Source organism: Schistocerca gregaria, chromosome X (genome assembly GCF_023897955.1).
Source record: "Schistocerca gregaria isolate iqSchGreg1 chromosome X, iqSchGreg1.2, whole genome shotgun sequence".
NCBI lineage: Eukaryota > Metazoa > Arthropoda > Insecta > Orthoptera > Acrididae > Schistocerca > Schistocerca gregaria.
The window spans coordinates 209304773-209325329 of NC_064931.1; the positions used below are offsets into that span (position 1 = coordinate 209304773).

Sequence of the window (20557 nt, forward strand, 5' to 3'; positions counted from 1 at the left end):
CCACACCGGTCGGCTGCACTTGAGGAAAACATCGTAAAATTGTTAATTTACAATTATATCACACAGTTTTTTCAATTGTTGTGTGACTGTCTGTTTGTCCTTGTATTAAGACACCTTTTTCTTAGGAACGGGTAGACAAACAGGGTGACAATTATCCAACTATGTGAAACAAAATCGTCATAACTTCTGAACGGTTTATGTTAGGACGTTCAAACTGCACGGTTGGCCACGGGGCATGATGGGAATTAGTTATCGCTGTATGCTTTGGTTTAGTGATGAAGCACACTTTCATTTGAATGGGTTCTTCACTAAGCAAATTTGATGCAATTGGGGGACTGAGAATCCGCATTTCGCGATCGAGAAGTCAGCGCACCCTCAACGGGTGACTGTGTGGTGTGCAATGCCCAGTCACGGAGTAATCGATGCGATATTCTTTGATGGCACGGTGACTAGGGAACAGTACGCTAAGGCTTTGGAAGATGATTTCATAGCCATTATCCAAAGTGACCCTGATGTCGACAAGACGTGGTTCATGCAAGATGGAGCTCGACCCCATCGAAGCAGGAGAGTGTTTGATGTCCTGAAGGAGCACTCTGGAGACCGCATTCTGGCTCTGGAGTACACAGAGGCCACTGGTATGGGCTTCGATTGGCCACCAGATTCTCCGGATCTGAACACAGCAACTTCTTTTTGTGAGGCTATATTAAAGACAAGGTGTACAGTAATAACCCCACAACCATTGCTGAGCTGAAAACGGCCATTCAGGACCTCATCGACAGCCTCGATGATCCGATACTTCAGCGGGTCATGTAGAATTTCGCTATTCGTCTACGCCACATCATCGCCAATGATGGCAGGCATATCGAAGGTGTCATAACCTAAATCCAAATATCTGTAGTGACGTTTACATGTTGAATAAAGCGTGTGCGTCCGTAGTTTGTAACTAATTTACAATTTTTTTTCGTATAGTTCAATAATTGTCAACCTTTGTATTTTGCGAATATTGATGTGAATAACAGGCGAAAATCGTCGAGATTCTGGATTCCTTGGGTACGTACATAATTAAGTGTGCGCGGAACCCTCAGTGCGTGAGTCCTACTCGCACTTTTGCGTATACTTTTGATTATTGTAAAACTGGTTAAGAAAATGAAGCAGCTTGTACAAAGTAAATTTTTCAAAGAGGTCGTGAAGATTGCAATCTGATTTAGATAACAAGGCAACGCGTTTGCTAAACACAGCAATAAATAAAAGTAAAAAATTACAACAATTATTCTGTTTGTATTGCAGATGCCATCGACAGGCACAGCAAGCCACTGGAAGAGACCCTGAGTGTTCTGCGGAAAGGAACGGTGCTGTGGAAAGTGCGCTCCTACTCGAAGTGGTACCGGCGGAAGTACGTGCTGGACACAGACGAGGGGACCGTCAGATATGAGGTCTCGCGTAAAGTGCTCTGCTCCAGTGCTCCTGACGAGAGTAAGTTGTTCTGAGATCTAGCTATGATTATTTGAAATGACATTAACACGAGCTCTCACTAACAATGTCTAGCCCGCTCGGTTGGCCGTGCGGTCTAACGCACGGCTTTCTGGGCGGGAAGGAGCGCCTGGTCCCCGGCACGAATCCGCCCGGCGGACTTGTGTCGAGGTCCGGTTAGCCGGCCGGTCTGTCGATGGCTTTTAGGCGGTTTTCCATCTGCCACGGTGAATGCGGGCTGGTTCCCCTTATTCCGCCTCAGTTACACTATGTCGGCGATTGCTGCGCAAACAAGTTCTCCACGTACGCGTTCACTACCATTACTCTACCACGCAAACATAGGGGTTACACTCGTCTGGTGTGAGACGTTCCCTGGGGGGTCCACCGGGGGCTGAACCGCACAATAACCCTGGGTTCGGTGTGGGGCGGTGGAGGGGTGAAGTGGACTGCGGTAGTCGTCGTGGGGTTGTGGACCACTGCGGCTGCGGCGGGGACGGAGCCTCTTCGTCGTTTCTAGGACACCGGTTAACATACGATACAATACAACAATGTCTCACTTCAAATACACAACTCCTGTGGCTAAACATGTCTTGGGTGGTTTTACTTTTCCTTCAGGTCCACGGCTTCGATTAATAACAAGCACTTTGCCGAATATTTGTTTGTGTGCCTTTCATGAATAAACAACAGAACATGTGACATGCACTGAAATTTATTGCTGCATGAGTGTTGTCAGCTTCACACTGGACAAAAGACAACACAGTGCCATCTTGAAAACATGTAGATCTATAGCTGTTAAACTATGTGCTTACTACATTTCGATATTGTGCCAAGATTACTACCCATAGCTAAAAATCTGTTTTTCAGCATGGCCGCTTTTAACATCATCGTTACGTCGTCAGCTGAGTTATGGGTCAGAATGACAGAGTGTCTTCTGATTAAAATTAAGTTACATATAATTTTAAGTTACGTTGATGGCCAATTATATGGATAATTTAGTGAATATAAATGACAATTCGAGTTGCTCACAAATAGTCGGCTATGTTCGCATTCAATTTGTGTTTATGATATATCAAAAATGTTCAAATGTGTGTGAAATCTTATAGGACTTAACTGATAAGGTCGTCAGTCCCTAAGCTTACACACTACTTAACCTAAATTATCCTAAGGACAAACACACACACCCACGCCCGAGGGAGGACACGAACAGCCGCACAGTCCACGACTGCAGCGCCTGAGACCTCTCGGCTAATGCCGCGTGACGAAGGCGGGATCGATAGAACCGGGTTGAAAGTCTGCTGACGGGCTAGATATCTACAAAAAGAAAAATTAGTAGAAAATGTCAAAATAAAAATCAAATAAAATGTCAGAGTGGTGCATGAGGGTTGGAACCTTAATAGTGGCAACTATTTATTTACAGCTTATACTGAACAGATTCGTTTCAAACTTTTATTGTCCTTCAGAGCAGTCTCCAGAATTGTGTATAACCGGTTTCCAGCCTTGTGGAAGTCGTAGGATACACTTAGTAGCGCAAGTTGTGTTGATAGTTAGAGTTCAAATGGTTCAAATGGCTCTGAGCACTATGGGACTTAACATCTCAGGTCATCAGTCCCCTAGAACTTAGAACTACTTAAACCTAACTAACCTAAGGACATCACATACATCCATGCCCGAGGCAGGATTCGAACCTGCCACCGTAGCAGTCCCGCGGTTCCGGATTGAAGCGCCTAGAACCGCACGGCCACCGAGGCCGGCTGATAGTTCGAGTGGAGCGATCTGTTGCCAGTGAACTTCTGTAACAGATCTGAAGCGAATGCCATGACTTGCCTCTTTCAATTTAGCAATCAAGTTGAAGTCACAAGGGCTTAAGTCCGGATGTGTGATGGGTGGTACAGCACTTCCCGCCTACATCATTCAAACAATTCAGTCACGACTTGCGCCATATGTGCCCTTTCACTGTCCTGCAAAATGATGGGCGGGTCCTGTGGAACGGGTCGCCGCTTCTTGCCGTACGCTGTTTATTTTTGAAACTACGAATAGTTTAGAAAAAGAGAAAGCAGCACTTTTTGAAGCACCCGCCCAGCGTTTTGCACGACAATACTCGGGCGCAAAAAATGGTTCACATGGCTAATGGGACTTAACATCTGAGGTCATCAGTCACCTAGAACTTACAACTACTTAAACCTAACTAACCTAAGGACATCACACAATCCATGCCCGAGGCAGGATTCGAACCTGCGACCGTAGCAGTCACGCAGTTCCAGACTGAAGCGCCTACAACCGCTCGGCCACAGCGGCCGGCTACTCGTGCGCATATGGAGCAAGTTGTGACTGGTGTGTTCAATTGATGGACCTGGGAAGTGTCGTACCATGTACTTAAGTCCTCGTGACTTCAACCTTATTCCTAAATTGAAGGAAGCACTACATAGCATTCGCTTCAGAACTGTTAGAGAGATCCGTCGGTTAATAGACCTCTGCGCTCGATCTATCAACACACGTAGCGCTGCTAAAAGCATCCTACGACTTTCACATGGCTGGCAACGGGTTATACACAATGTTGGTCACTGCTTTGAAATATGTAGACCTATTTATTGTGTGTAAATTGTAAATAAATAACTGGACACTATTAAAGCCCCAATCCTTGTATACCAAATAATCCCGTTTGATCAGAAGATTATTAGACTGAGATAGGATTTTGTTCAGACAAAGTATTCCGAGAGCTATCGATGTATCTTTATCGATGTTTTAATTAATTAACCTTAAATAAAATGTAATTTTTAGGTAAAACTAATAATCAGAATGGAAGTGGTTGACTTCGTGCTTCAACTGAAATACCTCAACTCTTCCGAAAGGCATTACTAGAAAAAGTGTCAACATTAAGCTGCGCATTTCTCTCGTATCAGGCTTGGTGGGACTAGTCCACGGATGCTACCCCCACATAACCTATTATATCGCTGTGGATAAGGCGTGGTTCTGTCTGTTTGTAAAGGTAGGCATAATTTCTAAAAAGGAAACCAAAGGCGAAAATTTGAATTACACAACGAGAGCTGACATAGTAAATATAAATAAAATGGCGGTGTAGAACAGCATGCAATGTTACGTTCTTACCCAACGTGTCTGTTATAAGTTTCCTTTAATTTACGTTTATGGTGACAAACCTTTTGTTAACAGATTACCGGTTTCGGTCTTTAATGACCATCGTCAGATCTGTTTCATAAAAACAACTAATGTACTGCAGCCATAGTGGCATCGTCAAAATGGCTGGAGTACATTAGGAATTTTTTTTGTGAAACAGATCTGATGATGGTCATTAAAGACCGAAACCGGTAATCTGTTAACAAAAAGTTTGTGACCATTGACGTAAATTAAAGGAAACTTATTACATATACAGGTCACTGTTTTTTTTTTTCGCGACAATGCCGCAGCTTGTGAAACGTGTCTGTTATGTTATATGTGAAACAACTTAAGTTACGTAAAATTTTAGGTTATACTGTACAAAGAAGTTATAATCTGAAGCGATCGATTATATGCAACTCGAGAGTTTGCAATTGATCGTTCATGTGGGAAAACTCGAGATATTATTTATCATCTGTTGTGATGAAATATTGCCATACCTTGTACTTTAAAGCTCATTAGCTTCCGTACCACATCGTCTTTGAGAGCTGAAGAGTGAAAGTAGCACGTTGGTGTAAACAGGAGACTTTTCTGGCACACACATGCCCCCACGTAGCGAGGTCCTATTAACCATTTCGTTCAGAATCACAAAGAGAGTGACAGGAAATATTTAGCTAATTCAAAATACGGGCAAATATTTAAAAAGTAAAACAGATGACGAACCGAACTACTGCAGACACGGACTGATCGCAGACATAATTAAGGAGCTCGTAAATTTGATAGACAATTTTCACCCATAAAAGTAATTTTCCCAGCGATTCCACACCGATCGACTTGTTGGTAACGAGAAGGACCACCGGGTGAGAAGGTCAGCACTCGCTTCGCAGATACACTTCCGTGGAGCAAGACGTCGTTTTTCGCAGGGAGGGACTGGTCTGGCGTCACCGCAGAATGACCAACCTAAAACGCCTGATACCGACGCCACCTCTTCGTCTGAAACGCCACAGGAGGAGTCAGCGCTGTCTCCGTGGTCAGGTTGGCAGTACAGAGCTACTTTTTCTGGAGTAGCCTCTCCGGAGTGTCGCCAACGAGGTAACAAAAACGAGAGCTCACTCTGAAGCAACATCTGGCCGCCGTCGGTTGATTTCGGTACATCGGGAAAATATGCGTGCAAGTCAGCCGCCGTCTTAATTGCAACATGTTTTGGACCTTATTACTTCGAAGTCATATATGTACAGTGAAAACCTGCTACTTATTTTTCGAACTGAATTCAGTACATAACTGATATATCTTCAGTAAAAATGCACTGAAAATATACCCCCCTTTACGCAAAATTTTGATTCAGGAATGAATATTAACGCGAACTCACTTCAATTTGATTAATCTATTTAGTAGTAGGAAGATATTTCATGGTGCAATGATGAACATAAAGGGGACTTGAAGCATATTTTAAATGAATACTACATTACAGTCACAATTTCTAATTTCATGGCAAAATCCTTAAGTGTATCGTGTCCTCCTTCATAGAAAGAACGCGTACTCTTCCGATGGAACATCCAAACACCTGTCCACAAACGAAATTGAAATACTGTAAGCACTCCAGACGTATTCAAGATCAGCATAAAGTCTCAAAGTTCTCGGCACCACTAACTTACTTTGAACTGGCTGTATAATACATGAAAACAATTGAGAAATGTTACTGCTGACGGCAGCTTGTTCGAATAACGATTTAGCTGAAGATAAAACTCATTTAATAGTTCGTGCTCACATCAGCTGCAGATTTCAATAAGTATATAGGGTGGTCCATTGATCGTGACCGGGCCAAATATCTCAAGAAATAAGCGTCAAACGAAAAAACTACAAAGAACGAAATTTGTCTAGCTTGAACGGGGAAACCAGATGGCGCCATGGTTGGCCCGCTAGATGGCGCTGCCATAGGTCAAACGGATATCAACTGCATTTTTTAAAATATGAACCACGATTTTTTATTACATATTCGTGTAGTACGTAAAGAAATATGAATGTTTTAGTTGGACCACTTTCTTCGCTTTGTGATAGATGCCACTGTGATGGTCACAAACATGTGGCTCACAATTTTAGATGAACAGTTGGTAACAGGTAGGTTTTTTAAAATAAAATACAGAACGTAGGTACGTTTGAACATTTCATTTCGGTTGTTCCAATGTGATACATGTAACTTTGTGAACTTATCATTTCTGAGAACGCATGCTGTTACAGCGTGATTACCTGTAAATACCACATTAATGCAATAAATGCTCAAAATTATGTCCGTCAACCTCAATACATTTGGCAATACGTGTAACGACATTCCTCTCAACAACGAGTAGTTCGCCTTCCGTAAATGTTCGCACAAGCATAGACAATGCGCTGACTCATGTTGTCAGGCGTTGTCGGTGAATCACGATGGCAAATATCCTTCAACTTTCCCCACAGAAAGAAATCCGGGGACGTCAGATCCGGTGAACGTGCGGGCCATGCTTCGACGACCAATCCACCTGTCATGAAATATGCTATTCAATACCGCTTCAACCGCACGCGAGCTATGTGCCGGACATCCATCATGTTGGAAGTGCATCGCCATTCTGTCATGCAGTGAAACATTTTGTAGTAACATCGGTGGAACATTACGTAGGAAATCAGCATACATTGCACCATTTAGATTGCCATCGATAAAATGGAGGCCAATTATCCTTCCTCCCATAATGCCGCACCATAAATTAACCTGCCAAGATCGCTGATGTTCCACCTGTCGCAGCCATCGTGGATTTTCCATTGCCCAATAGAGATTAATATGCCCTTTACGGTACCGCTGTTGGTGAATGACGCTTCGTCGCTAAATAGAACGCGTGCAAAAAATCTGTCATTGTCCCGTAATTTCTCTTCTGCCCAGTGGCAGAACTGTACTCGACGTTCAAAGTCGTCGCCATGCAATTCCTGGTGCATAGAAATATGGTACGGGTGCAATTGATGTTGATGTAGTATTCTCAACACCGACGTTTTTGAGATTCCCGATTCTCGCGCAATTTGTCTGCTACCGATGTGCGGATTAGCCGCGACAGCAGCTAAAACACCTACTTGAGCATCATCATTTGTTGCAGGTCGTGGTTGACGTTTCACATGTGGCTGAACACTTCCTGTTTCCTTAAATAACGTAACGTAACGTCTGTCGCAAAGCGAAAAAAGTGGTCCAACTAAAACATTCATATTTCTTTACGTACTACACGAATATGTAATAAAAAAAGGGGGGTTCATACTTTTAAAAAAACGCAGATGATATCCGTTTGACTTACGGCAGCGCTATCTAGAGGACCAACCATAGCGTCATCTGGTTTCCCCCTTCAAGCTAGACGAGTTGCGTTCTTTGTAGTTTTTTCGTTTGATGCTTATTTCGTGAGATATTTGGCCCGGTCACTATCAATAGACCACCTGTATAGGAGCACATAGGAACAGCCCATGAGAGCATTGCAAATTTCATAAATGACTGCGTGCGGGTAAATTAGGAATACTTTAGAATGATTTAGTGCTATTATTGAATAATACAATAAGAAACTGCAATATCAATATTACTGAAAGCTACGCGCACCATGAATTGGAGCGAGGGCAAGGATCTTTGTGCAGGAAATAGGCTTTGGCTTTCTCCATAATGCGTCCCCTCCAATGGGGGACGTGAAATACAATTCCACTGAACATGAAAATCAGTACAAAAAGGAAACCATATACAATCAGTAATCCCAAAATAATGTTAACTACACTTCTCAGGTTCGTCGCCGGATCGTATTGTGTAAATCGCGCATTTAAGCGCCGCCTGGAATCCAGCACTGGCTGTCATTAAATCAAAACAGGGGCTTCCGGTTCATGACTCAACGCAACACACTGCTGGGATTTATTTCTGCTTTTAACCACAGGAGCGTCCGGCAGCACAGTCATCGCCCACAGGGCACGCGCGGAAGACCTTCCTGTGGCTCCCAGCAGGCGGAGCTGAGAGCGTTGCTTTCCTCCAATTGCGAGTTTGTGACACTTGTACCGAGAGGGAATGTGTTGACATTTGCACGGAACCCAGGACGCTGTAGGTAGAGGACAGGGTGTTCCAGAAGTGGCATACACCAGCCTGCCCGCCGCTACCTGTGACGCATTCTGGAGAAAGCCAAAGCCTATTTCCTGCACAAAGATCCTTGTCCTCGCTCCAATTCATGGTGCGCGTAGCTTTCAGTGATACAGTTGACCTCTGACTGGCAAATAGTGTCCCGTGTTTTAGTGCTGAGATAACTGAGTTTACCGAGACCACCAAAGGAAAGCCTTTACTGATTTACAGTCTGCATCAGGATATAGTGCACTATTCAGACAAACAAGAAGCGATTTGATGACGTTGTGTAACCTTTAAAACGAATAAATGCAAAGGAAGACTACCCACAAAACATAAAAGTTTTAGGGGAAGGTAGCCACATTTGTATTCCATATGAAGCAGCAAATGCAAGTGCGGAAATATTTACGTTAAAAAGTAGGGCAGCTCTTCAATCGAGGCTACGACTTAGTAACATTGCTCCCATCACACAGACGTGTGAAACAATCGCTACATAGCATTAGGCAAAATTATATTGGAACTATACAAGATCCCACCGATTCTGGAGGAATATTCTTCCAAGAAAATAATTTACTAGTGAATGACGGTAGCAATTTTTTACTTGCAGATGATAACGGTGGACCGAATGATAGAATGCTAGAGTTTGCCAGCGAACAGGGCAAAGCGTGTTTCTCAAAATTCGAATCATTCTTTCTCGACGGAACGTTCAAATGTTCGAGCAAGCAGTTTGGACAGTTGTTTGTATTCCTCGCCAACCTTAATAGTACTTGGAGGGAAACAAACATCATTCCAGTAGCTTATGCTTTGCTGCCAAATAAAAGTCGAGAAGCATATGAACGTTTTTTTAAAGCTACACTACTGGCCATTAAAAATGCTACACCACGAAGATGACGTGCTACAGACGCGAAATTTAACCGACAGGAAGAAGATACTTACTGCATAAATTTCATTCACACTGGTTAATGTTTATGATAAAAAAGTTGGAAGTGAGCTTAGAAAAACAAACTTATAGTGAAATGGATTTAAACATTATATCAAAAAATGATAGTTACTACAAGACACATACCCAATAAAATTCACCGGAACCAGAACGGTTTCCTTTCCTGCTTGTATGAGGCAGTGTAGCCTTTTTCTTGAATTTTCTAAATAAAAATCTACTCTCACTCTTCCTGAAGAAGTGTAGTGGTAGGGATATCTGCTTGTAACCCAATGCCTGTTTCCTTGGAGCTTGTTTATTGTACTCAACAGGACTTCAGTGTATTCCCTAAATGTATATTTACACAGTTAACAGGCAAGTCAATTGATTTCCTACGACTGACTGGCAATTGTTTCGCTTCAGTTTTCCTGGAAATCTTGTAACTTGTTTTTTCCAATTTGAGTTTATGGCAAGTTCGGAGTAAAGATGGTTTTGTTTGATGGTGACAGAAATCAAAAATTATCTTTGGCATCTTTCGTTGTGCCACAGCCCCTTACGAAATCCGCATTTCAAACGTTTCTTCGACGTACTTGTAATTCGGATACAGCCGAATCGTTTCGGGATCTAAGAGTAACCACGTTAAGGATGCGATCTAACCATTAATTTTTCTTTGTTTTTAATTTAAGTTTTAGGGTTGAGTCTCCCCTTAAAATGGAGAGTAGCTGTTTTGAAAGGGATGAAAACTTCACAGCATGCAGACGCATCTACGTCAACGTATCAGTGCATAATACCTAGTCTATATGTTTACTGTATGTGATGGTGCCTTGATACGGTTAGTGTTCTGTTATTGGGCTTCAAAACTTTGAACACTACGAAAAAAATCAGTTTACAACAACATTACTATAGATTTCACCCAGAAGATTATGGTCACCTGGAAGATGAACAGCGAGAAGCCGATGTGGAGAAAAAAAAAGAAAAAGCAAACCCTTTCAAGCAATACGACTGAAGATTGTATTCATCATAAGGGAGCAGAGAAATAAACGTTTCAACAATTTTCACAACATTTTCACTATGACAATACATTTTTGTTTTCAAAAGAAACACTCAACAAATGAAAGTTACCATACTGCTTTTCAGCTTGCAAAGGGTTGCACAGTTTCATTGGTTTCCAGGTTATGTTGATAGTGTGAAAACTCGGCTACAGTTAAAACGTATACACCTACTGTGTGTTATTTCCGTCATTGGTTTCATAGAAAAATTAGTCTCCCAGACTTCTGTTTCTTCAATGTAAATTTTCGCGACTTAACAAGTCTGCAGCTATGATTATGTCGATGTTTAGACTTACTTGCACATGGTGCTTTTTTTCCCAATGAAGCTCACAGGGAGACTTCAACTTAAGAGCTCGTCTTCGAATTAGCATTAATCGAAAAGTGGTGACAGACATTGAGCCTTTAGTGAAAAGCATAAGTAATATTCATTGACATTCTGTGTTTTTATGTTTAACGTTTAAATAAAAATGGTAACGAAATACAAAACTATCAATTTAAATTTCGTCCCAAAACGGCAGTCATCATAAGGCTGCAATTGTAAGAAACACCATGTTTCTTACTTACTTGCCCCACGTTCCTTGCAACATCAAAATATTGGCTGAAATGGTTCAAATGGCTGGAGCACTACGGGACTTAACATCTGAGGTCGTCAGTCCTCTAGAACTTAGAACTACTTAGACCTAAATAACTTAAGGACCTCACACAAATCCATGCCCGAGGCAGGATTGGAACCTGCGACCGTAGCAATCGCGCGGTTCCGGACTGAAGCGCCTAGAACCGCTCGGCTACCGCTTCCGGCATCAAAATATTAAAAGAGATATTGAATTTCATTGTTAGTTCTTATTGTGTTGAATTTCATTGTCACCTCTCATTAATCCAACAGTCTTAAAAATCAATTTGCCTCGAAACGCGTTAATGGAGCCACTCTGAAGCGATACGCGGTTGCTCACTGCTGCGGCATGAGAGCGGGCCAGCTCGCACGAACAGCTGTGGTGAACTGGTAGACTACTTTGTTTGGCTGTACCTGTGAAAAGCCGGTTAGCCCGGCAACAGCCGCAGGCTCCCTGCAAGTGTCACTCCGCGCAAATGTCACCCCTTGCAAGTGCTCCAACCCCTCCCCGCGCACGTGCATTGCCCGCTCCCGGTCTCATAAATTCCAACTCCGCCGCGTGATTATCATCCTTGCAGCAGTGACACCAGCAACTACCACCACGTGAAGATGTAGAGTTGTTGCATCGACGAAATATTGTGCGGTTTACACAATAAAATCCGGCGGGAAAACCGAGAAGTGTATTTGTAATGTTAAATTAGTGGAAGGTTTACGTACACCATGGCCTATACTCGTTGATGAATAAATAAAATACCGATATTGATCCTACTCGTCTGTAGCCCTTCACCCTGTCCCCAAATAACAGAGGCCAACGAAAAATTATTTTTGAAAAACTTTTTTTACTTTGATAGCTAGTCTTTATAGATTTTTATGAGCTGAATCCAAATCTAGCCTTATTTTTTTGTGTCACCCATAGTTTTCGACCAATATGCTTTTTATTATATGGAATAAAAATCCTATGCTATACGGTTAATAGAGATATTAATGAAACGCTTTGTTACTACATAAGAATGGTTTGTATTTACAACAAGCTACTTATATGTGTTAATAGAGGTTTCACTTGTCAGCTGGAATTGGTTTGAATTTTCTTTCTCTTTTTTTATTTGCAGCTTCTTGTGTATCTTTTTGTGCGACGAGTCGTTTGCTGAACTTTTGAGTGAAGTGACCAACAGTAGTCCCCCATCATATTAGTGTTTCAGCGTTTTTCTAGTTTTGGATGAATCAATAAACAGCTTGCATTATTCCTTTTTGTATTCAATATCAAACTCATTCATCAGACTGGAAATGTCTGAGCAGTACACTAAATCACTTTCTTGTTGAAAAATTGACCAAGTCAGTAACGCGTTGGTTCAGCTCTGGTCCTTATGCAAGCAGTTATTGTGCTTGGCATTGATTCGTTGAGTTGATGGATGTTCTCCTGAGCGATATCGTACCAAATCATGCCAACTCGTGATTTGGATAGTCGAAATCCGGAGATGATTGGAGGGCCCTGCCCATAATACTCCAGACGTTCTCAATTACGGAGAGATCTGGCGACGTTTCTGGCTTAGACAGGATTTGGCAAGCACGAAAACGAACAGGAGAAACTCTCCCGCCGCACGACGGGAACTAATAGACCTTGAACGCGGAATGATAGATGGGCTAGAGGCACGGGACATACCATTTCGGAAATCGTTAATGAATTCAATATTCCGAGATTCACAATGTCAGGAGGAATACCAGGCATTATCTCTCTCCACGGGCAGCGCAAGGCCCGACGGCCTTCAATCAACGACCCAGAGCAGCGGGGTTTGCTTACAATTGTCAGTGTTAACAGACAAGCAACACTGCGTGAAATAGTTGCAGAAATCGATGTGAGGCCTACGACTAACGTATCCGTCAGGGCAGAGAGTCGAAATTTGGCATTAATGGGATACTACAGCAGAGGACCGATGCGAGTACTTTTGATAACAACACGACATCACCTGCAGCGCCTCTCCTGGACGTGTGACCACATCTATTGGACCCTAGACGGCTGGAAATCCGTGGCCTGGCCAGATGAGTCCAGATTTCATTTGGTATGAGCTGACGGCAGAGTTAGGACATGGGGCAGACCTCATGAAGCCATGGACCCAAATTGTCAAAAAATGGTTCGAATGGCTCTGAACATTATGGGACTTAACATTTGAGGTCGTCAGTCCCCTAGAACTTAGAACTACTTAAACCTAACTAACCTAAGGACATCACACACATCCATGCGCGAGGCAGGATTCGAACCTGCCATCGTAGCGGTCACGCGGTTCCAGACTGAAGCGCCTAGAACCGATCGGCCACCACGGCCGGCCCAAATTGTCAACAAGGCACCGTGCAAACTGTTGGTAGATTTGAAATGGTGTGGGCTGTGTTTACATGGAATTGACTGGTTCCTCTGGTCCAACTGAAACGATCATTGCCTGGAAATGGTTGTGTTCGGCTACTTCGAGATCATTTGGAGCAATTCATGGGCTTTATCCTGTCTAATAACGATGGAATTTTTATGGATGACAGTTCTCCATGCGACTGATTTGAAGAAGATCCTGGAAAATTCGAGCGAATGATTTGTCCACCCAGATCGCCCGACATGAATGCCATCGAACATCCATGGGACGTAAACGAGAGGTCAGTTCGTGCACAAAATCCTGCTCCGGCAACACTTTCGCAATGGGATATGGCATCTGAAGCACTACAGTCTGTTAACACACGTTTCCAGCAGAGAGAGACAGCGGGTGTGCTACTCGTCGTGGTATTGCTGTTTTAGTAGCCAACAGTGTAACTGCCACAAGCTTAGAGAGGTAGAAATTCATCAAGATTCAATTCGTACACAATGAAACGACGTGAGGTGTGGCAAAAGGAGGGAAGATGAAATAGACTCCTTTCAAGACCACCCATGAAGTTTCAACTTACAAGACACGTAACGGTTACAAAATTATGGTTAAGTACTTTGTTGGACACAGCATACTTAATTAGATTCAGCATGCTGAGTATAGGTTTAGTGGCAGCACACGTTCAACGCTAAAAACCAAGGAAATCACGCTAGACCCTAAGGAAACCACACCTGGTCGATTCTCCTGCAATTGCCTGGAACGTGGAGGGTGCTCTTCAACAGTCAGCGCAATGTGTGCTTCTTGGTTGTGGGAAGTATTAAGGAGGGGTTAGGGAGACATACAGAAATGGTTGAGCATCCTGGAATTTTCCTGAGAGCATACTGCAGTAAGTTCGCTTTCTTTCTCTCAAGTGGACACGTGCATGAAATAGGCAACAAAAAAATGAATCTCTTTATTGTCGTTTTAAGTTCGCCCCGATAGCTGAGTGGTCAGTGTGATGGATTGCCGTCCTACGGGCGCGGGTTCGATTCCCGGCTGTGCCGGGGATTTTATCCGCTCATGGACCGGGTGTTGTGCTATCTTCATCATCATTTCATCCCCATCCGGCGCGCAGGTCGTCCAATGTGGCGTCGAAGGTAATAAGACCGGCACCAAGGCGGCCGGACCTGCCCCGCTAGGGGCCTCCCGGCTGATGACGCCAAACGCTCATTTCCATTTCCATTGTCATTTCAAGTACTCCGCAGTTTTCTTTGTAAAAATAATTTTTTCCGTTAAATAGACTATTATTTGCTCAGATCTGTCACATTTCCAACAACTTCCACTTGAAGTGCCACGCCAACTTTCCTGTCACACTAAGTTTTCAAACGTACTACTTCGTGCAGAGTCCACGAGATGTAAGGATCTTTCATATTTATTTCAGTGCTTTCCCAGCCTATTATCTAACTGAAAACTGAACGTCGATTCTCATTATGAGATGAAAGAATGTTCTTTGCACACGTGAACTTTTGTAAAGAGAGTGCCGAGAATGGGGATGTTTCCTCCTAACGCCATATTCAGAAGAAATCAGCACACGTGTATTAACATTACTAGTGATAAAGACGAAGCGTGTGTGTGTGTGTGTGTGTGTGTGTGTGTGTGTGTGTGTGTGTGTGTAATGACAATAACAACTAACAAACAATACAACCTTCTTCCAAGCGGTTCTCAAAATTGGAGCAAGTATAAAAGACCGATATGTTCCGGCGAAAATTATGAGCGTAAATCTTATTTCCACAGTGGCAGTTATGAACACAATAAAACGTTTGTTAAGTGATCTTGCTAATACTGACATTCTACGAAAATGATAGCACGCTAGAACCCTGAATTTCAATTACAGTTTTATCTTCGTAAGTTGTAATCGTCTACCAACTACGGTGTACACACCGAAACTTAAAAATTTGAAGTGTTAGAAGCTGTGCTGTGTTTTAATGATGGTCTGTCAAGAAAAATCGAAGCACTGAAGAGACGAGGGGCAAACACAAAAAGAGTGTTGCAACGTATTAATTGTTCAAGAATGCAGAAAGCAGACATACGTGCGCTCAACTGCACGAACGGAATTCCAAAGCAAAGAAGCGACTATAAGGGGAGAAGATGCTAAGATTTTAATGGAGCCGACTATGCAGCAGGAAAACATTAACCGTAAAAATGGCCACATGTTTCCCCGTCAAGTGATCATACTGTCCCATTCCTATGTGTTTTAATCGCTTTATTGAGCAGATAATTTTAAAACTAGGGCAGTTACAGCTAACATGGTAATACGTAACTGATTGACAATTCATACAGTACAACAGGTGTGTAAATGTATGTATTAAAATGGCTCTGAGCACTATGCGACTTAACTTCTGAGGTCATCAGTCGCCTGGAACTTATAACTAATTAAACCTAACTAACCTAAGGACATCACATACATCCATGCCCGAGGCAGGATTCGAATCTGCGACCGTAGCGGTCGCTCGGTTCCAGACTGTAGCGCCTAGAACCGCACGGCCACTCCGGCCGGCATGTATTAATACTATTAAAGTATAAAACTAAATTTAAAGTACAGAAGTACGCTGGAAATGTTTTATTTAAGTTCAAAAAAATGGTTCAAATGGCTCTGAGCACTATAGGACGTAACATCTGAGGCCAACAGTCCCCTAGAACTTAGAACTACTTAAACCAAACTAACCTAAGGACATCACACACATCCATACCCGAGGCAGTATTCAAACCTGCTACCGTAATAGTCGCGCGGTTCGGGACTGAGGCGTCTAGAACCGTTCGGCCACCACGGCCGACCTTTTATTTAAGTCAATCAGAGACCCTCGCAACCGGTTTCGCAATTTTCAAGTTGCATGTTCTGGAGTAAATAGATGCTGTGTCATATAGTATAAGGGGTTGACTGCCGTCCCGGAATTCACCCGCTCCGACGACACACAGGGCGCCGCGTAACTTGTGTTGTCAGCTGCTACGATTCTTAATATGTTTCTGACAAACACACGTAAGCGTGTCGGCTTTCGGACGCAATATTTTCCTGATAACCTTTACGAGGAGCATTATCCGTTGCTTGACAAATGCCGACAGGAACACACTTTTATCTGTAAAGTGATGACAGTAATTTTAACACAGACTGGTCGTTCATCATTGATGATGGTTTTATCAATTGAGGAGGGCTGAGAACTTTGCTTAGCCACGCTAATCGTTACTCTGCGGCATTCTGTTCCAACTCCCTATACCATGTGGCAAAGCATTTAAATATACCAGAAGATGCAACTTAAAAGTTGCGAAACCGGTTGTGTGAATCTCTAATCGACTTAAAACAATTGGACTTTTCATTCAGTTTTATATTTTAATAGTTTTAAAACCTGCATTTAAACACCTGTTGTACAGTATGAATTGCCAATCAATAATGTATAACTTTATTGAAACTTCACATTTGCTCTCGGATGACGAATAAGGGAAGTACGTAACGAAACACAGCACCGCAGAAGCATTTAAGCAATCACTCTTTCCGCGATCCATACGTGAATGCAGTACCTTCTGCCACGCAGTTCACAGTTTTTTGCGGAGTATAGATGTAGTTGTAGATGTAGAAGTACTGTGTTTGTTAATATGCAATGATGAGCCAAAACTTTATGACCGCTGTTAACCCTTCAATACCTTCTCTTGCTGACAGTACGGGTAATGTAACTGATGATGATAAACAGAAGACCGAAATTCTAAATCTAGCTTTGAAAAACTCGTTTACGGAAGAGGACTTCAGCACCATTCCCCCTTTCGTGGATGGCTGACATAGTGTTTAGTGTATCTGGGATTGTAAAACAGTTAAGACCCTTAGATGCCAGGAAGGCATCTGGTCCAGACGGTATCCCTTAAGATTATATGTTGACTATGCTACAAACATAGCAGCATTCTTATCCATAATCTCTCAGAGATCATTGGAACCCGGAAAGTTCCACGAGGCTGGAAGAAGGCCGAAGTCATAGCAATCTATAAAAAGGGGAGAAAATCAGATGTAGATAATTACCGGCCAATTTCACTGACATCGATTTGTTGTAGAATCATGGAACATATTTTGTGTTCAGATATAATGACCTTTCTAGACTCTCAGAACCTCATCTGCAGAAACCAGTACGGTTTTAGGAAACAGCAGTCATGCGAGACATAGCTGGCCATCTTTGTGCATGATATACAACAGGTTCTAGATACCGGCTCCCAGGTTGATGCCATATTTCTCGACTTTCGAAAGGCGTCCGACTCAGTTCTCCACTGTCGCTTGCTCCAAAAAGTGCGAGCTTACGGTCTATCTGATGACATATGCGGTTGGATTGAAAGTTTTCTAACAAACAGAGAGCAGTATGTCGTCCTGAATGAGGTGACTTCAACAGAAACAAGCGTAACTTCAGGTGTGCCCCAGGGCAGTGTAATAGGTCCGCTGCTTTTTACGATTTACATAAACGATCTGGTTGATGGTATTGACGGCGGCTTAGACTGTTTGCCGATGATGCTGTAGTCTACAGGAAAGTAGTATCACACGAAAATAGTGAACAAATCAATGATGATTTGCACAAAATAAATGCGTGGTGTAATGACTGGCAGTTATCTCTCAATTTTAGTAAGTGTAACCTATTGCGTATAACAAGGTGAAAATCCCCATTAATGTACGAATAAAAAATAAATGCCGCCCAGTCTTTGGAAGCGGAAACATCTGTCAAGGATCTTGGTGTGACTATTCGAAATGATCTCAAATGGTATGATCAGATTACGCAAGTAACGGGCAAGGCGAACTCTAGATTGCGGTTTATTGATAGAATCCTGAAGAGAGGCAGTCCTTCAACAAAGGAAATTGCTTTCAATACGTTGGTTCGTTCAGTCTTAGAGTATTGTGCGTCTGTATGGGACCCTTACCAGTTGGGTCTGATTCAAGAGATTGAGAAGGTCCAAAGAAAAGCGGCAAGATTCCTGACTGGTACATTTAGCCACCGCGAGAGCGTTACAAATCTCACAGAAAGTTTGAAGTGGGACACACTTGCAGATAGATGACGCTCTAAACGGAAGGGGCTGCTCACTAAATTCCGAAATCCGATCTTCGCCGATGATGTAGAGCATATATTATTATCACCAACTTTCAAATCGCAATTATCACCATTCAAAGATAGGAAAATTAGAGCTCGTACTGAGGCGTTCAGCCAGTCGTTTTTCCCTCGCGTGGTCCGCTAGTGGATCACAGGAGGGGGGGATATGACTTCGTTGCGAATTGTGCCCTCCGCCATACACCGCTTTGTGGCTAGCGGAGTATATATGTAGAAGTAGAATGCCATCTGATGTCGTTACAAGCACATCACGCCGCAAGTAAAATACATAAGGGTAGCAGACACGTATGGAAAATCTTTCTACCGACTATACGAGCTCCAAATGGGGAAATTCACTGATATAAGCGACTCTGAGAAATGACAGATTGTTACGACCCGGCGCCTGGGAACTAGAATGTCGGAAAAGTCGAAGCTGGTCGACTGTTCACGTTCTACGGTCCTCTGCCTGTATGGAAAGAGGTTGAATAACGTTGTAGCCACGAGAAGGCGACAAGGTGCTGGACGTCTACATCTAGTCACAGATCGAGAAAGTCGGAGATAAGTGGCAGTCTGTGGTCGATCTGACGACAGATTATAGTGCAGATGAAAGCGTGTGTTTTTCGAAGCACAATGTTTAGCTCATATTGATGAACATGGTGCTCGGCAGCAGACGATCCATTCGTGTTTCCTTGATGACCCATCGACATCGTCAGTTGCGATTGCAATGGACACGGAATTGTCGAGATTGAACCATAGATCAATGGAAACGTGTCGTCCGGTATGATTAATCCCCTTTCTTCTAGCACTAGGTTATCGATTGTGTACAGATACGCCGTCTTCCAGGCGAATAGCTTCTCAAAACATGCATCGTGCCAAGGGCGTGGAAAACATTCACCTGGGCTTCCATGCGTCCTATGAGAATAATCCAAGACACCAAGACAACTGTGGACTACAAGGACGCTATTGTCCATCATCTGAATGCCTCACGTCTTACTCGATGATGATGACATTAGGATAACTGCTCTGACAACAGGGTTAGGAATCTTGCTGCAGTGGTTTGATTAGCATGATAGTGAACTCTCGCTGATCTCTTGGCGACTAAATTCATCAAATCTGAAACTTAAGAAACACATCTAAGGGCCAACTGAGCGCCAGCTGCGCGCCCGCGAAACAGCAGACCGTAATTTACGAGAATTGCTTGAACTATACATACAGTATACATCTGGTACCACATGACTCCACAAACAAACCAACGCGTGTCGAATGCATCCCACGCAGAATCGTTGCTGCACTGTGTTCCAAAGATGAACCAACACGCTGTTAAGCAGGTTCTCATAATATTTTGGCTCATCAGTGAATATGTAGTTTCAATCAAATATTAAACTTTCTGCCAAATAGGCGGGGTGGAGTGGCCGAGCGGTTCTTGGCGCTACAGTCTGGAACTGCGTGATCGCTACGGTCGCAACTTCGAATCCTCGGGCATGGATGTGCGTGATGTCTTTAGGTTAGTTAGGTTTACGTAGTTCTAGGGGATTGATGACCTCAGAAGTTAAGTCCCATAGTGCTCAGAGCCATTTTAACCATTTTTCTGCTAAATAATATATATATATATATATTTTACTCTTTTGATTGTGTTGATGGTACTTTTCTATTAGATACTACTGTTTCTTCAGAAACTTGTGGTCCTGTAGTCTTTAGAATCTTTAACCTACAAATACTAGTTGTACATAAATACAGGGGTAACAGACAAGTGACCTTGATGGGTAAAAGAGAAAAAAAAAAAACAAGTATTCATATTTTAAAATTATTTCTACTCGGTTTTTACTCGCTAGAGCTGGAGTGTTTCCCTTTTAACTCTGTGAGTTAATAT

General features: G+C 42.8%; 1 protein-coding gene across 4 annotated transcripts in view; it reads left to right on the forward strand.

The window, feature by feature from the left end:
* The window catches only part of LOC126298804 (1-phosphatidylinositol 4,5-bisphosphate phosphodiesterase eta-2-like), a 428484-nt gene that overhangs the window by 216594 nt on the left and 191333 nt on the right, over nucleotides 1-20557 (forward strand). For all 4 annotated transcript variants that reach the window (XM_049990266.1, XM_049990265.1, XM_049990268.1 and 1 more), the window contains exon 2: nucleotides 1288-1473. In XM_049990266.1, coding sequence (XP_049846223.1) covers nucleotides 1288-1473 — 186 coding nt within the window. The remainder of the gene's footprint in view (nucleotides 1-1287; nucleotides 1474-20557) is intronic.